Source organism: Micropterus salmoides, unplaced genomic scaffold, assembly GCF_014851395.1.
Source record: "Micropterus salmoides isolate LMB-PRFRI ecotype aquatic unplaced genomic scaffold, ASM1485139v1 Ms_hic_scaffold_8, whole genome shotgun sequence".
NCBI lineage: Eukaryota > Metazoa > Chordata > Actinopteri > Centrarchiformes > Centrarchidae > Micropterus > Micropterus salmoides.
In genome coordinates this window covers 225,819-243,635 of record NW_024044570.1, presented here as the reverse complement: position 1 = coordinate 243,635, position 17,817 = coordinate 225,819, and the positions used below count along the sequence as shown (strand labels likewise).

The window sequence follows — 17,817 nt, the reverse complement described above, 5'->3', positions numbered from 1 at the left end:
TTTATTCATATTTAGAACAAACTCTTTCGCAGATGAAAAAATAAAGAATATCCCGGGGAAAACTTTCTTACCTTCAACAAAAACAAAAAACAGTTTAGATCAGACTTAGAAAATGGATCACAAGACAACTTTGTTTTTGGTTTCAGTGGAAACTTGTCAGCAGCAGAAAAAACACATCGTGCAGGCGGCAACATCAATGCTGTTGTGAGTCATCCTGGTCTAACTTTAGAAACTCGAAGCTGCAATAGAATAAATCCACAGACGTTTATAAGCGGACACAGACATGTTTCCTCTGAGTGAATTAAAGGTCACGACTGTGGCTTTGCATGTTACGAGCCGGTTGGCTACAAATCGCGTACAGCGCACTTACATTACAGCCCACCACAGAACTTTTTAACCCCTTCCTTCCTTCCTTCCTTCCTCTTCCTTCCTTCCTACTGCTGTATATCTGGGGTTTTACACTCAGAACTTGACCTGCAGGTGTCACCACTTCTTTTATTTATTTTTTTATTCAGTACCACACATTGGCAGAAATCATTTAGAACTTCAAATTAACACTTGATGATAATAAGACCAACGTAAAGCTGGACATGATGCTTCACTGAAGAGGTGCAGGAAACCATTTCATCATTTGATTAACAGAATGTTATTTAGTCTAAAATGTCAGAAAATAGGGAAAAAGGCATCCCAAGAGCTCAAAGTGACGTCTTCAGATGTCTTTTTCTTTTGTCCGACCAACAGTCCAAAACAGAGAAATTGAATTTACAATCATGTAAGATACAAATTTTAAGAGCAAACTTTTTTTTTTTTGTAATGAGGTAACTCATTATCGACTGTTTCTACACCTCTTCACTCTGAGGTTGCAGAAAGTAAAAGGTCTCTGGTGACAGTGTGTTCAGAGGATGAGCCAATGTAACGTGGACGGTGTCTCTGGAGAGACGCTGCTGCTGAATTATTTGAATGAGATGTTTTGGTGCTGTGAGCAGCACAAACTCTAATTAATTCACCTCCAATGTGTACACTACACTATTATTACTACTGCTTATTACAACGCATGTTTACCTTTTTAGTGACCTCTGGTGGCCGTACGACGGTAGCAACGGACGACGTCGGAGGACGAATAATAAATGGCAATAAAAATCTGCGAAATGTGGTGGATGGGTCAAACCAGAGAAATTAAAAAACGTCTACTAACCCAGGACTTCTCACAAGAGAACGCCGTTTAAGTCCCATGTTAAACCAAGTAGGTGTTGCGTTTAGTTAGAAGTTAGATTAGTCACTTTACTTACACCCAAACAGCGATCTTTTCCTGAACCTAACCAAGTGGTTTTGTTGCCTTAACCAAACTGCAACCTGTTTACAAAGTTTTCTACGCATTAAATGTCACGTGACTTAGGTCACCAGTAAGCCTGTTGCTGGACTGATGGAAAACGCTTGCGTTGTTTGTGGAACGCTATATGTGTCGTTGGACTTTCCTGCGGTATATGTTTTGGGACATCGACCTATTTGGTCATTTAGCAATGAGGATGTTTTGCACCAGGACACGTCAACTTTGAGGGTTGGGGGTAGTGTTGTAGTACTCGAGACCGGTCTTAAGACCACTTTTTGATGGTCTTGGACTCGAACACACTTGTACTCGGTCTTGAGGACTTGGGATTTTATTACAAGACCATAACTTTAGGAACATCAATAAATTGCTTTTGCATTGTCTGATTTATTTGTTAACATCCAAACTTTGATTGGATGTAAAACATTGCTTTAAATGCAACCATAACCCTAATTAAAAACGTGTTGTTCCCGTTAACGTCTGTCGCCTGACCCTGCGATGGTAAGCGTGGAAAAGGAGTGTTGATTAAAGATGCTGACGTTGATTTCAGCTCTTAGTGTTTTAATGGGAATGTGGATCTTTCAGATCAGTTTGAGAAGAACCTCTGATCTCGTTCCACATTTTATTGTGTGTCATGTAATTTGGGGAACCGGTCTTGGTCTCGACTTGGTCTCAGCCCCTAGTCTTGGCTACAACACTAGTTGGGGGTTTAGGCTTTAGGGTGGAGATTGGGCCATGTCGGCCGGCTGGTCGGTCGACCACTTTGGGCCTTACTCTTATCATTTTGATGAACTGAACCTTAAACCACTTTAATATTCCTTCATGGAACTGACTGGAGAAGTACTGAGTTGTATTGAGGACCCTCAACGATGCCAAAGCAATGATGTGGTCTCAGTATCGCATGTCTGCTGTTTGACTGAAGTCATGTTTTTATTCTCAAAGTGACGCCAGCTGACTGCCGGGATTTGATGTGATTTAATGATTATCTTGTATTTATCTGGTTATAAATCTACAAATCTCACACAGGTGTGAATATTTAAAGTGAGCAGAGCTGACGTCACAGTCTGAATCACACACAGATGTATGAGTTTATGTCTGTTTGCCAGTGTGTCGGCATACATCTGTGTGATTTATGTCTTGTACGTGTGTGAGAACGTGTGCAGACACACGGTGTAAACGTATATAAGCGTATGGGGGGGTGGTGTGTGTGTGGTGTGTGTGTGTGTGTGGGTGTGTGTGTGTGTGTGTTCTGTCTGGTCTGTGGAGGCTTCAGACTGTCTGACAGATCCGTGTTAAATTCTTCAGTCTGACAGACCAAAACATGTTGACCTCACAGCTTCCACAGAACAAAACTACAGCTTACATCTCGAATGTCTCAAAACATCCAAAAATACCTTCCGTGATGATTTACAGCAACAGACGTTAAACCTGCACAAGACACAGTGCCAGGGTAAACATGTTTATTTCTGTGTTAAGCAGAGTAACTTTAGCAATTTAATCAGAGTAAAGACAAAGTACAGTCACCGAAAACCAACAAAAATCTGCCATTTTCACCACAGAGCAAATATAAGGACAGAAAGACGGATAAAGCAAAACTTACTGTTAGACTCCTTTCTGAATTCAAACAAAGTCAATATGCTGCAGGAAAAAGATGATGTTTAACAGTTTTCCCAAGTTGTGACTTCAAACAAAGCTTGTGAAAGTGATCTTTTGCAAAAGACAATGTCTGTGAAGGTTCTCAGTCATGCAGGTTATAGTTATCCGAGGAATAATAATAATAATAATAATCCTTATTTGTAGAGCACTTTTCAAAAACAAGTTACAAAGTGCTTTAACAAGTGTAAAGAAAATACAAAAAAAAAAGATAAGAGCATGAAAATTAATATAAATTAGTAAATACAATAAAATAAAAGGGATAAAATAAAGTCAAATAAGATCGGGAAAGGCTCTCCTATAAAAGTATGTTTTAAGAAGGGACTTAAAAGAGTTCACTGACTCAGCCGACCTGATTTCCTCGGGCAGGCTGTTCCAGAGCCTCGGGGCCCTGACAGCAAACGCTCTGTCCCCTTTAGTTTTCAGTCGAGACTCTGGAACAGACAACAGACCTCTGCCGAGGATCTCAAGGTACGTGCTGGTGTGTATGGGACTAAAAGGTCAGAAATATAACAAGGCGAGAGGCCATGAAGAGCTTTAAAAGTGATCAATAGAATTTTAAAGTCAATTCTAAAACATACTGGGAGCCAGTGTAATGAAGCTAAAATAGGAGTAATGTGGTCATATTTCTTTGTTCTGGTTAAAAGCCTGGCAGCTGAGTTCTGGACAGTCTGAGTCGATCAATAGATTTTTGGGTTAAACAGGTAAAAGGCTGTTGCAATAATCCAGGCGTGATGAGATGAAGGCGTGTAAAATGGTCTCGGTGTCCTTAAAAGTTAACATAGATCAATTTTTTTTAAGTTGATAAAAACATGATTGAACAAGCTTTGTGGTGTGCTGCTCAAATTTAAATTACTATCAAACCAAACACCAAGGTTCTTTGCCACAGGCTTAATGTGATTTACTAGGGAACCAGCAGATGGCAGTATTTGATTTGCCATCTGCTGGGACCCGATGACCAGGATTTCTGTTTTGTCTGAGTTCAGCTGGAGGAAATTATTTGACATCCATTTTTTAACTTCACAAAGGCAGTTGTTAAGTGAACTCAGCATTCCAGGGTCTGTGGATCTGACGGGCAAGTATATTTGTGTGTCATCAGCATAAATATGAAAAGAAATGCCATGTTTATGGATAATATGTCCAAGGGGAAGCAGATACAAGGAAAACAAAATGGGTCCTAAGACCGACCCCTGAGGCACACCATATTTAACTGGACAGAACGAGGAGACATAGTTGTTTACAGACACGCAAAACTTCCTATTTGACAGGTAGGATGAAAACCATTCTAGAGCAGTACCAGAGATCCCCACCCAGTGCCTCAGTCTGTCTAACATGATGTTGTGATCAATGGTGTCAAAAGCAGCGCTAAGGTCCAGGAGTACCAGGACTGAGCACATGCCTTCATCAGCAGACATTAAAAGGTCATTGGTGACTTTAAGCAGGGCAGTCTCAGTGCTGTGGTACTTCCTAAAACCAGACTGAAACTTTTCAAATAATTTGTTATTTTCCAGCACAGTGAGCAGCTGTTTGGACACAATTCTTTCTAGAATCTTTGCAATAAAAGGCAGTTTTGAAATTGGTCTAAAATTTGTGGGAGGGAGGGATCTAAACCAGGTTTCTTTAAAAGTGGGTTCACGCAAGCCGTTTTAAAATAATCAGGGACACAACCAGTAGATAGGGAGCTGTTGAAAACAGAGATCAAATGGGGCCCAACAGAATCTATTACTTTCAGTAAAAACTTTGTAGGTATTACATCAAGTGGGCTGGAGGACACTCTCATTTGTGATACTGTTTTTAAAAGCTCAGACAAGTCGATGGGATAAAACTGGTTAAAACTCTCTTGTTGCTGGTGAGGAACCTCTGAGTAAGAGGCCACGGGGGTAATAGAGGCTCTGATTGACACCACCTTATTGGTAAAATAAGATAAAAACAATTCACAGTCATCATTACTTCCAGCTGAGGCACAAGGAGGGGTTGGGTTTACCAGCTGATCCACAGTCTTAAACAGAAACCTGGGATTGTGTTTATGTGTAGTAATGAGTTCAGAAAAATAGTGTGTTCTCGCATCCTTAACCATTTATTGTAGTTAATTAATAAATCCTTCAGACTGAGGTAATGGACTTGGAGACTGGATTTTTCCATCTGCGCTCTGCTTTCCTGCATTCCCTTTTTAGGCTGCGAATGCTGTCATTTATCCAGGGTTGCTTACTAGCTTTAGACGTAGGCCTAACCTTTAGAGGAGCAGTAATATTTAGTGACGACAAGCAGATATGATTGAAGTGATCACCAGATTGTTGGTGTTGGAATCAGACAGGTGTTGGCTTTGGCTCTGAAAGATGCGCAAAACTTTGAAACACTTTGTTCATTAAAGATGTGAGAACACACGGAGCTTGGTGAGGCGGCATGAGTAACAGGCGAATCACAGCTAAAAACAATACATCTGTGGTCAGATATGGTCATGTCCACTAATTCCACAGAGGAATGCTGACACCCAGGGTAAAAACCAAGTCCAGTGTATGACCACGGTTATGTGTTTGACCTTTGACATGTTGTTTGAAGTTAAAAGAAGTGGCCATATTTAAAAAGTCAGTTGCATTAAGATTGTTGGGGTCATCAACATGAATATTAAAATCGCCACAAAGAACAATTCTGTCATAATTTAAAACCAGAGTAGATAAAAATTCAGGAAGTTCTGATAAAAATCCTCCAGGCGGTTTTGGGGGGCGATAAATTATAACAAATATGATGCAGCCCTCCAACTTTAAGAGTGAGAACTTCAAAGGAGTTAAATTCATCACAGCGTACTTGATGACATTTAAAATTTTTCCTATACACGCTCACTAGCCCACCACCACGACCACTGACCCTCGGTTGACTAAAGCAATCATATTGAGGCGGACACAGTTCAGCTAGCTGGCTATAGTCATTCATTTGCAACCAGGATTCAGTTAAAAACATAAAATCTAGATTTGCAGACAAGATAAAATCATTTAAGATAAAAGTCTTACTTGAAAGTGATCTCACATTGAAGAGAGCCATTTTAAATGTGTTTGTTCTGGGTGCTGGAGTTGGTGCAGTTGTCCTAATCCTTAAGAGATTACTAATATTTCTGTGTGGGATGTGCACATTTCGGTTTACTGGTCTATGCGTGATGATGACAGGAATAGAAGTCTGTGGAACAGCGCTGGGAGCAGACGGCTTTACATGCCAGCAGGTGGAGACAGTTGTTTGTGGCAGTGAGGCAGAGATCTGTTCAGTGAGCGGTGGTGTGTCCAGGTGTGCTGCATGAATGATTAGTCATTCACGTAAGTCATGTGTGGACCGCACCACATGCTGTATGTGAGCAGCTAACATTTCTGAGCCCCGTTTGTTTGGGTGAAGTCCGTCTGTCTTAAAAAGAGACATTCTTTGCCAGAAAATATTAAAATTATCCACATAAAACACACGGTGAGCCCTGCAGGCGGACTGGAGCCAGTCGTGGAGGCCAAGGAGTCTACTGAAGCGGCCAGCACCGCGACCAACTGTGGGAATGGGACCAGAGATAAAAACGGACTTTCCACACTGCTTTAAAAAGTTAAAAAGACGGTAAAAATCAGATTTTGTCAGCTCAGACTGCCGAAGAGCTGTGTCATTTGTTCCAACATGGACTATCACTCTTGTGATGGAGGACGGGAGCGACGGCATCAGGTCCTGGAGTTTTTTTAAAATGTCAGCTGTGGTGGCACCGGGGAAGCAGTGAGTGGTAGCGTTAAAGAAACGGATGTTTCTGCTTATGGAGTCACCAATTATTAGTTTGGTTGGGGAGAAAAGGGGACGAGGAGATGCCGGTTGTGGGGTTCCAGAGCAGGACTGAGCAGATTCTACATCAACACTGCGTGCGGACTGAGGATGGAGTGTGTGAGCTGCCGAGTGTTGTGTTGGAGTAGCAGTAACAGACCTGAGAGAAGGGCTACCCGACGGTGCAGGGTAGAGACGGCCTCCGGAGCGTCTGAGCACAGCCTCCTTTAGGATCCTACGTCGGGAAGCGGAGGTTTTTGACCGGGATGACGGCCGCCGATCAGGTCCGGCGGCAGACCGGCAGCCCAGTGCAGGAGATGTAGCCGGTGGAGGAGATGCAACAGTGTCGGCAGGCACTGTGCGCCGAAAGAGATCCGTATCAGGGAGACTCGAAGCCGCAGGTGCATCAGCTGGATGGACCGGAGTGTCGTTAGACAAGGCTGCATAGCGGTTGGAGAGGCCGATGTCCGGAGGACAGGCAGCCCCATCCGAGCCTCTCTTGCAGCCACGGACCACCACTTCAGCCCAGGTTGACTGATGCTTTGGAGTCGAGCAGGATGAAAGCCTTGGAAGGCTAGAGGGGTCCCAAAACACGGTGTCCTGGATGTTAGCGGTTGCACTAAGAGAAACAGTCTGTTTGGCTTGTACTGAAGCTACATCCATAAAGCCAGTCAGCAGGGAATATTTCTCTTTGAGTTCCTCTGAAAGTCGTCGGATGTCTTCCATAAGGTCAGCAATCTTCTTGTTCGCTTTATTAAGGAGTGAGCAGTCCTCATGGGGCAGAGTTATCTCGGCTAGCATAGTCACCGGAGCTTTGTTGTGGTCAGTAGCGTTGATCGCGTTTTTACGGTCATCTATCTTAAAATCCATGTCGGATGACTAAAATCCTTAACCCACGTAAAACTTAAATAAAGTTAAGTTAAATAAAAAGGATATAAAAAATGTAACGAAAAAAGTGGATTAAAACTGGATAAGAGTCCGGTTCAAGACGGAGCTTCCGACAGGTGGCTACAGACGCCAACGCATGCGCAGAGTGCAGATTACGTCAGCAATTACGTCAGAGATCTTGTGACTCGACTGTCATGATAATGTATTCGAGGAATAATAAAAAGGAAACGCTCCATCACACATTTGAGGTGTGTCCGCTGTGAACACCTTGAATACATGTCATGTAGTGGATTCCAATAAGTTTTGTGCATTCGCCCAACAAATGGAAATTATTTCCTGTAATTGTGATAAATCATAAATGCATATCAATGAGATACAGATCAAATCATAATGACAACTCCTCCACATTCCCTCTGTGGACCCGTGACTCTGTGACTAGAGGCGTTTGTCGCTTTAACATAAACAAATTATTTTGGGCATCGTCCTCATTCGTTTGTTTGCACACATTTGAGCTGCTCTTCCATTGGTCGGGAAAACTATGTTATCCCATCTTACAAGGCTTACGAACCTCGCAGTGCCGGAAGAAGTCTTAGGATTCTTTAATGTATCAAAAGTTCTCTTTCTATGTTACCTCTGTTAGCCCCAAACACTTTTCTGAGCAGTTTAGAGGGAAATATCCCTTTTGGTGGAACTGCTGACAACCTAAAGCCCAGTTCACACTACACGATTTTTAGCCTGATTTGCAGCTCGGCGACCGTCGGCCTGTGTTTTCTTGACAAAATGCTGGTCTCAAACCACGTTGTCGAGAAAACACAGGCTGACGGTCGTTTAAATAAACCCCACTGAAGATTTTTTAAACACTAAACAGCTATGGTCTGCTTGACGATGGCTCCATTATATACAGAATTCATAGTTAGAAAACGTTCAACTCACCTAAAAAAAAAAACACACTCAGTGGTTTGGGATTCCCCCCCCCCCCCCCCCAAAAGGCAGAAAGACCAACACGTTCTAAATCCCAACTCATCACATGTTATGCATTTTAACACCCTGGGAAGCCCTTTAGCATCGTTTTGGCACGTGTTGCGTTTGCGGTCAAATTAGCAAGAGTAAATATGCAGCGTCCAGCCCTCATTCATTTCAAAATAAAACTAGTGGTTAACATTTGGTCAGGTGTAGGAAAAGATCACGGTTTGGGTTAAAATAACTACGTTACTGACATTGACTTTTTAGTCTCACACGGGAAACAAACACTGGTCTCCTCCTGGGTGAAAGTCCAGTTTCTGACCCATCTGTCCACCCCAACCACGTCCTTACTTGGACGCATACACTTTTATCCAAAGCGACGATTCAGTAAGCATACTGAGGTAGGGCCTGACTTGTTGTTACACGCCTACTTGTAGTGTTCAACACTGACGCTATACAAAGTGACACTGAGGGTCCTGACCATGCGTCCATATGTGAGTACTTGGGAGTGACAACATGCATACATACAACCTTCAATGAATTCCCACTTACGACATCCCAGTTCCATTCCTGGGACAAACTGGCCTCCCACAAACACACACCACACACACACTCAGAGGCTTGGAGACTAAAGGAGAGTTTCTGATGTATTTACTAAGAGCTTTCTTCTCAGTAATAAAAAATATTAAAAATACATTTTTACATTATATTGACTTTTATAATTTCAGCTGGACTGTAAAAGTTCATTAGGCTCTTTAGTAAACCCTGATGAACCTTGAACCCCCCCACCCTTCCCCTAAAACTCGTATGGAGAAACGAACAGGGTGACCTTGGTGAGGTAGCGGCCCAGCAGGGAGTGGCGCTCCAGCTCGCTCATCTCCACCTCAGCCTCCAGAGTAGCAGGACCCTTGATGGGAGTCACCAGGAGGAGGGTCCCGGTTTGTCGGCCGGAGCGCTGCACGCTGAAGTGGCCTCGCCCACGGCCTCCGGCCAGCCCGAAACGCAGCGTGTCACCGAGCACACGAGCCGCCGACACCCGAAAGAGGACGCGAGGGGCGGACATGTTAGACACCACAGACAGGAAGTGGAAGGAGATGGAGTTTGGTGCCTGACTGCATCCTTTGTCTCCCAGCATGCACGGGTTCCTCTCACAGCGCCTGGGGAAACACAAAGTGGGTAGATATTATTTTAAGATTTGCTTTACAACAGCTGAGTTTATTAACAAAGCTGATCAACGGTCAGTTTGTTGCTCCATAACTTAAAGGAAATTTTATGACTTATCTACAATGTTACAATGTTGGATGTTCATGTTAAACATGGCCAAAGCTTCAAATAATGAGGTTAAAGTTTTTATAGGAAATCACTGTCAGCAGAAACCTCAGTTTCCTCCTGTTCTGAACGCTCTGTTTTCAACTGCTTTTCCTACCAACGGCTCCGTAATACGACACCAGGAGCCAGACGGAGCCGCTGTTTCCATATATGGGCATTTTCTTTGCACAGCAACACTCGGTCTGCCTGTTCCGCCCAGCAACAACAACAGCCTGGAAACAGGCTTCAGGTCTTAGCCAATCAGAAGACAGTGGGCTTTGAGAGGGGGGGTCTTAAAGAGACAGGAGCATCTACAGCTTGTTTCAGACAGATGCTGAAATGAAGGCCTATAAAGACAGAAAATAATTTTTTGAACTTTGAATCCTGGAAAGCTGCCATACAGGAGTCTCAAAACTGCAAGATAGCCCTGGAAAAGCAGAAGGTCTCCTTCAAATCCAACCTATAAAAAGAATTGTGATTTTCACAGGATGAATTGGTGACCCCTCGACTTTTCCTACTACTGAATGGATTGCATTGAAATTTGGTAAACATTCATGGCCACCTCGACCCTTTAAGTTTTTTCAATATCATCTTTCCAACTTTTATGCTAAAAAAAAAACCCTGATCCCCTTTTTCCATGGAACTCATTACCATAACTGTGGCGAGGTCGAGTTACTAACCTCTGCCCACGAGGTAAAATCATAGATATTTTGCCTCCTCCCCTCTTGTATAGAGCAACCAACGGTGTGACGTTTAAAGAAGACCAGGAGGACATTTATGAAGCGCTCCCGAGCCCAGAAGGTTTTTTTATGAACTGGTTGATGTCCACAGTAAAAAGTTTTCCAGTGAAACAGTCCTGTAAAATACACTTAAGGGATCTCAAGGATAGCGCAGCATTGTGATTATAAAAACAAACCCGTAATATATCCACATATCTCATTCGAAGATCCTAATAAAGTGTATTATTAAATCCAAGCGATCCATACAGGATGAATGGCATGAAGTTATGCTACAACGAGAGCATGAATTTTTAAATCGTGCACACATTTTTTTTTTCTTCTCAATGATGCCTCTCTGGCTCCTTAGTAGTGGGAGTCAGTTGTTTTAACTTTTAAAAACAACAATATAACAAGTACCTGTTTCAGGTTCTTATCTGTGTCCCTGTGTAAATTGCTCTGTTGTCATTTTGTATACCAAACATGCAAAATGTACTTTGAAATGTCATTTTCACTTCCTGTAAAAGGTAATAATTTTGATGACTCATCCTGCACTCAGCAGCATATGCCTGCATTTATCCAATTTCATGTGATTTGCTCCAACCTGCTAATGCATCATATAAAACAATAATCCCATCATATAAAACTGCCTGGTTAGCTTGTGGGTTTTCATATCTAGCAAAGCGATGTCATAGGTTGAACAGCAAGTCAGCAAAAACTTTATTTACATCTCCAAGGATTTGCGGCTGTGGTCCAAGTAGCTGGAATTAATCTTATTCTTCCTCGTCCACATCTGTCCCCTCTATAATTGAAAATTTTGTCAGCTCTGAATTGCTGTAGTTCTCAAGAGACTCCGTGCTTGTTTAATCAAACATGATCAGAAGTTTGATGGCTGGATTGTGAAAACTATGCAGTTGTGAAAAGAAAAATATGCACCTCACTCAAAGTAATGACTCGATTTCCACTGAATGACTAAAACGGGTGCTTTGACCCCTGAGTGCCAAAGTGCCCTTTGTTTTTAAATCTGTAATAAGCAGATTTTATCTGTCCAAACAAAGAGTCTTCTGAACATGTAAGCCTTAACCTAAAGCTAACCCTGCATGTGGTAGAGATGCCCCCTGGAGACCCTGTGATACTAAAACACATAATTATGATTCAGCTGTAGGCATAAAAAACTTTGTGAAACACGTTTAGTTCCTGTTCGACCGATCGGCTGACTGGAGCCTGGAAACCCCAGCAGGGAGTCTGAAGCCAAACCTCAGTCTGACTCTCAGCCCAGCTAATGTTGGAGGAGACGAGCTAAATCCCGGGTGGAGAAAGGAAGATGGGGACATGGAGGTGAAGCTCATTGTTTTCAAATCTCTCTCCATCGCAGTCCCTGTCATTTACATTGTATTTGTCTTCTGAGGTGAGAAGGTTTATGATTTTCATTCCTTCTCTACTGGCTTTGTTTGCAGTTTCATTGTGCTCTTGAGATGATTTATCACACGGCAGTTAGTCTGTTTGCTGGTTAACCAGTGTCTTCTCGCTCATCTCTTCTGTGCAGATTCATCCCAGAGGATGAATCCTAATAAGTTTTGTGATCCTTTGACCTTTCCTCTTGAGGTTCTTTGTGTTTAGTGCTAATTAGCAAATGTGTCAGAATAACCTGAAAAGCATGCTGGCTTGCATGCTTCAAAATGCAGTAGGACATCCTGGTATTTTGGCATGCTTGGGATGTACAAAATCTTTTTCTGGCATACTTTATAGTATTGTAGTATGGGTATTGGAATGCACACCAAGTCTTGTTATTTTATGGTTCCAAATGTACCATATTCAGACTGGTTAGGAAGGTCATTCACGTTAGCTGTGATATTAATTGGGATGCTAATTTTGGCTTGTGGAAAACAGGCTCAACACAAAATGTACACCACTGTTCAAAAGTTTGGTGTCACTTAAAAAATTATTTGTTTTCATAAGAAAAGCAGTTTTTATCCAATATAATAACATCAAATTGGTCTACACTGTATTTCTGATCAATTTGATGCTATTTTAATGGACAAAAACTGTGCTTTCATTTGAAAACAAGGAATTTTCTAAGTGACCCCAAAGTTTTAAACGGTAGTGTACTTACCAGAAATTTTTTTATAGCTTTTTAGTACAACCGAAGTCTGAACAAGACATTTTTAGGCAACCAAAGTATTACCATTAACTTTCAGGAAGTGAAAACACTGTGAAAGGGTCACAGCTCTGAGACAAAAACACAGACAGCACCCAGAAACAAGTTCACTGCTAGTTAAATGTACACATGCAGTTGATATGATTCACCACTATCCTGATTGACAGGTCAGCCGTGGTATTGACTTGTAAATCACAAGGTAGCCCCGCCCTAAAGCCTCCCATGCGGTATCATCTATTTTCCTCTAAATGGGACCATAATTTCCTAAAAGAGCTTCATGCTGTGTTGGAGAAGAGTGAGGTAATGAATCAGTGAGAAGTAGGGTCATTTGGTGCTTAACTACAATCTGAAATCTTTTTGTAACCAGTGGAGTCGCCCCCTGCTGGCCATTCGAAATAATGCAGGTTTAAAGCACTTTTGGACCTGGAGGTTCGCGCTTGGATGAAACAAACAGTCCTCTGGCAGAAAAGGTCAGACAGAAATGACCTGCTCAGAAGGAAACTATCTGCAGAATGATGGATGTTGATTCAGGTCGGTATGCTCTTACATCGGTGACGTCTTGATGTACGTGGCGTTTTTCACGTGAGGACACTCCAGCGTCACACACTGGAAACCTCCGTAGGTGTTCACACACACCTGGGCCGCTGTGCAGTTGTGCATCCGGTTTTCACACTCGTCGATGTCTGAACACAGAAGGACGGAGGCGAGAGTTACAAACACAAATTCCACACATTCCCCCGAACCGACCGGACGACCTTTGACCTCTGACCTGTGCAGCTGCGGCCGTCTCTGGCGAGTTCGTAGCCGGCCGGACAGAAGCAGTGGAAGCTGCCGGGCGTGTTTACACACTGATGGACGCAGAGCCGGCCGGGCTGAGCGAGAGGAAACAGACGGCACTCATCGATATCTGAAACGCAGACACGATCGTTACTGGATGTTAGAAAACAGTCAGTCAATGGTGAGAAATATTTCTTACCAGTGCAGATGTTGTTGTCACGGCCAGATATGGTGAAACCCACGTCACAGGTGCAGCGGGTGGAGCCCAGGAAGTGTGTGCAGTGAGACGGACGGACAGAGGAGGAGGGGGAGGAAGATGTGGGTGATGAAGAGGAGACAGGAGAGGGGGGAGTTGAGGAGGAGGAGGAGGAGGAGGAGGAGGATGCTGACAGAGCAGCAGAGACAGGGAGGGAGGAGGAGAAGAGAGGAGAGGAAGAGGAGGAAGAGGAAGAGGAGGAAGCAGCCAGAGAGAAGGATGCCAGGGAGCTGCCGGTGCTGTTGAGGCCTGAAAAGAAAAAAATGAAATAAAACTTAAGAAAACTCCTGGTACTCAGCCGGTATCAGGAATATACTTCCAGCGTCAGTACTTACGCCTGCACATTGGCTGCTGGCCGCTCCACTTCAGAGAGTCCAGACACACTCGGGTTCGTGGGCCAATCAGCTCGTAGCCAGGCTTGCACAGGAAGTGGACTTCGTGTCCGATGCCAAACACTCTGCCCAGTCTGCGTCCGTGAGCAGGGGGTTCTGGTTTGGGGCAGGTTGCTGGAAGCAGATGGAGACGTGTTCATCTGTCTTCTGAACTTAAAGGATTAAACCTCTGGTTATCTTATCTTATCTACTCTAATATTTTTAACGAGTATCAATCTGGGATTCATTTAATCTAGAATGCTTCTTCCACAACCCCAGTTTGTTTTGTAGCTTTGTTGTAATCTGGATTATATTCTGTATCTATGCAGCGTGAAATAATCCAAGATGCAACTTCCTAGACTTGGTGGCAAGACCACGGAAACTACAGGTTTGCAATGTATGAAATACAGTAAGGCTCTACACGTGATCAATGGCAGCTACCATGGATGTTGCATACCTCTCTAAAGTACCAGTAAGTACCAGTATCAGTTTCTACTTTGACCTCGTTTGCTAGTGACCCTTCATGGGGTTCTATCCACCAACATACTAGAAATGTCGCTTTAAAGAGGTGGTATTCTGCTCATTTTTCAGGTTCCTCATCTTATTTAGAGGTTGTACCAGAGCAGGTTTCCATGGTTATATTTTTGTCCTACTGCACATTGCTGCAGCTCCTCTTTTCAGCCTGTGTTGAAGGCTTCGTTTTAGCTATGGAGTGATACATCTTGTCTCTAAATGATCTTTGTTGGGAGTTGCACATGCTCAGTTCCTAGTTAAGGACTACTAGCCAATCAGAAGCAGAGAAGGGCGGGTCGGCGAGAAGCCGGTAAACGGCTCGGGTTCAGCCGTACGTGTTGCCGACCGGCTCGGCAACACGGACTGGAGCGAGAGTTTCAGAGCGGTGAGTTATTAATCTGTATCCATAAAGTTTTAACTGAGCTCTGTCTCTACATCACAGGAACAACTTTCTGTCCACTGACTGCCTGGAGGGTAGCTAGTGTTTGGAAGGGAGAGGAGAGCTGTGTGCTGCAGCTCGCTGTTTCTGAGTAGCCGCTCGGCGAGCGTTATTATATGAGGCGCGTTTAGCGTCTGGACTACAAACGAGCTGTTTTCAGTTCAGAGCAGAGTTTTCTGTGGGAGATGGGAACTCACTTTGGACTTTTTCACTTTGCAAACCTGCACAAAAAAGGTTTATAACTCAATAAAGGAGAGGGGAAAAGCCAAAAAGCAGAATACCAGCTCTTTACATTTTTACACTTAGCTGAAGAGGAAATGTTGGTGTGTCAATGAAAAAAACAAGTGGAAACAGACTTGATGAACTGTAAACCACCACCTTAAAATCATGCCCTGATCTTAGCAGGAAGACTTGATAAAAGATGCTGTAACTTCCTTCCTCTGTGTTAAACATAAAATACATAAATTAATGTCTTTGCTGGGCTTATTATTTATTTATTGATTTAATTTCCCATTACGTGGCACACTGTTATCTGTAATTGGGAAATTAACTGCATAACTGACTATGCAGTTAGAACATGTCGCCGTTCACACCGCAGTAACATTTGCTGCAGTTTCTGACTGTTCTGGTTCAAGCTGTTATGTCCATTTCAGTAAAAAACATGCGCTTCAGTAGAAAATAATTATTTCTTTATATCAGTTCTGATGATTTTTATGGCTTATCAATGAGCTTTCAACCAGCAAGTAATAATACTGCACATAGCTGAGCTGAAAACTGAGCTTTCTGTCACCAATGAATGAAGTTTCATTGCTAAATGTTACTGATTCAGTCAATGACAATGGTGATACCCTCAGGTTAAAGATTCATATGCACTGAGCACTTCTCTAGTGATCTCTGCAGGTGCACGCAGCTCACAGCATTTCCATTTTATGTTTTGAACAATTAATAATTACATTTAGTCATTTAGCTGGTGCATTTATATATGCAACGAGGGATTAAGTGTCCTGCTCAGGGATTGGTGGATGTGTCACAGTGGGAGTTGAACCCTGGACTCCCACACCAAAGGCATGCATCTTATCCACTGCGCCATCACCATCCCATGATTGACTAATAAATGATATTGAACAATAAATAAAATTTAAAGACATTTACATCACGTAACTTTTTTTAGGACGTAGCAAGCACATAAAAAGCCCCAAAAAGTTAATGTTAGGGATGTGTAAAATATTTTATTACAGTTTTCTATATTAAATTATCTGTCATTGGCATTTTTTAAATCTTTATAGGTCACTGAGATGAAGTAAAGACAATATCACCATCTATTTTTTTTGTCACACTAGGATAAACCACACCGCAAAGTATTATTTCTCACCGCCGGCCTTAAAGATGGCCATGGTGCTGTTATGCAGAGCGCTCATCTTCTTCCTGAGGGAGCGCAAACCGTGCTGGTAGGACGCCTCATGGACCGCCAACATCTTCTCCACCTGGCGCAGCGAGTTCAGCAGGTCGTGGGTCGATGGACACTCCTGTGGATGGGATGAGGAGAGAAGAGTCATACAGTAATAAACTAAATGTAAATCAGACAGACAGACATGCCCCCCCCCCCCCCCCCAGCCTTTGCCATGCTGTTTCTTGAAGGTACAATGTGTAAGAATTGAGACTCTCCATCTATCGAATTCGTAGGCTACTCCAGAAAAAATAGGGGAGCATCACACATCAGGTCTTAACTATTACTAACTGCTAGTTAGCTCTTTCAGGGATGGTCACCAAAACCCGGAGCTGGGCGAGTGAACAGAACCAGACAACAGGGAATACAGTACTGAGGTACCGCGGCTCCAACCAGGACCCTGCCTCCAGGGACGGGGCGGGTTCAGGCAGGGACAGTGTGCAGATCCGAACATTTTCTAGCTGGTTAGCATGCTTACTTCAGAAGATTTCTTTGCAACACAAGAATGGTTGCTTCTTCAAATCCTATTGATCATGTTAGTTCATTTTTTACATTTCAAACTGGAATTCTGGTCATATATTAAAGATAAATAATCAATCACGGTCCTAAAATAGTTTCAAGACAGATACAAACTTGTCTGGTGTCATTCCACACACTGTCCACCTGTGTCCAGTTATATAGAAGACTACAGCAGACCACTGCCAGCAGTCTGTGTGTTTCAGGTGTGAGGTCTATACATAGAGGTGAGGTTTTCAGAGCCGCGGTCTGCTGCAGTAACACCGGGGTGACAATTGGACCCGAGCCCTTCTGACCTCCGACTGACGGCTAAAATACTGCGCTCAAAACAACACAGCGCTGCTGCCACATAATGAACCTGTGGCTTTGTGTGTTTGGTTTCTGGAGGCGTTTCTCTGTTGTTTGTTACAGGCAGTGACTCAGTGGGGGATACAGAGGACGTTCAAAAACACCTGATAACAAAAATGTTTTGTAACCCAAAAAAACCCAGAAACCTCACAAGAAAATGGAAATTAATTAAATATTCCAGTGTTAAGTTAAATAGAATTTATCCAAACTTCAGTTTAGTTCAGTGTTTTAGTTTTGAAGAACACATCTACTGTAATTATTCAAAGACAGGCTTATTCAAAGTGAAACCAAGAAAAGACATCAGCTAAAACAAATCTGAAAACTGTGCCTGAAATTTCAAAAATTAAACTTTAGGACACG

At 42.9% G+C, this 17,817-nt stretch overlaps 2 protein-coding genes across 3 annotated transcripts in view; one reads left to right on the top strand and one right to left on the bottom strand.

Annotated features, from left to right (window-relative positions):
* The window catches only part of LOC119893037 (RNA-binding Raly-like protein), a gene marked incomplete in the record, with an annotated part of 233,791 nt that overhangs the window by 78,574 nt on the left and 137,400 nt on the right, over positions 1-17,817 (top strand).
* Positions 9,101-16,710, bottom strand: LOC119893036 (fibulin-7-like). 2 transcript variants are annotated; one of them, XM_038704958.1, is made up of 6 exons: positions 16,519-16,710; positions 14,159-14,329; positions 13,767-14,072; positions 13,560-13,697; positions 13,338-13,473; positions 9,101-9,765 (listed from the first exon to the last, which is right to left on the bottom strand). In XM_038704958.1, exons 1-6 carry the CDS (start codon positions 16,700-16,702, stop codon positions 9,405-9,407), a joined length of 1,296 nt encoding a protein of 431 aa, XP_038560886.1. In that variant the 5' UTR covers positions 16,703-16,710; the 3' UTR covers positions 9,101-9,404. The 2 variants fall into 2 exon arrangements, with proteins under 2 accessions (XP_038560886.1, XP_038560885.1); XM_038704957.1 differs by having other exon boundaries at positions 13,560-14,072.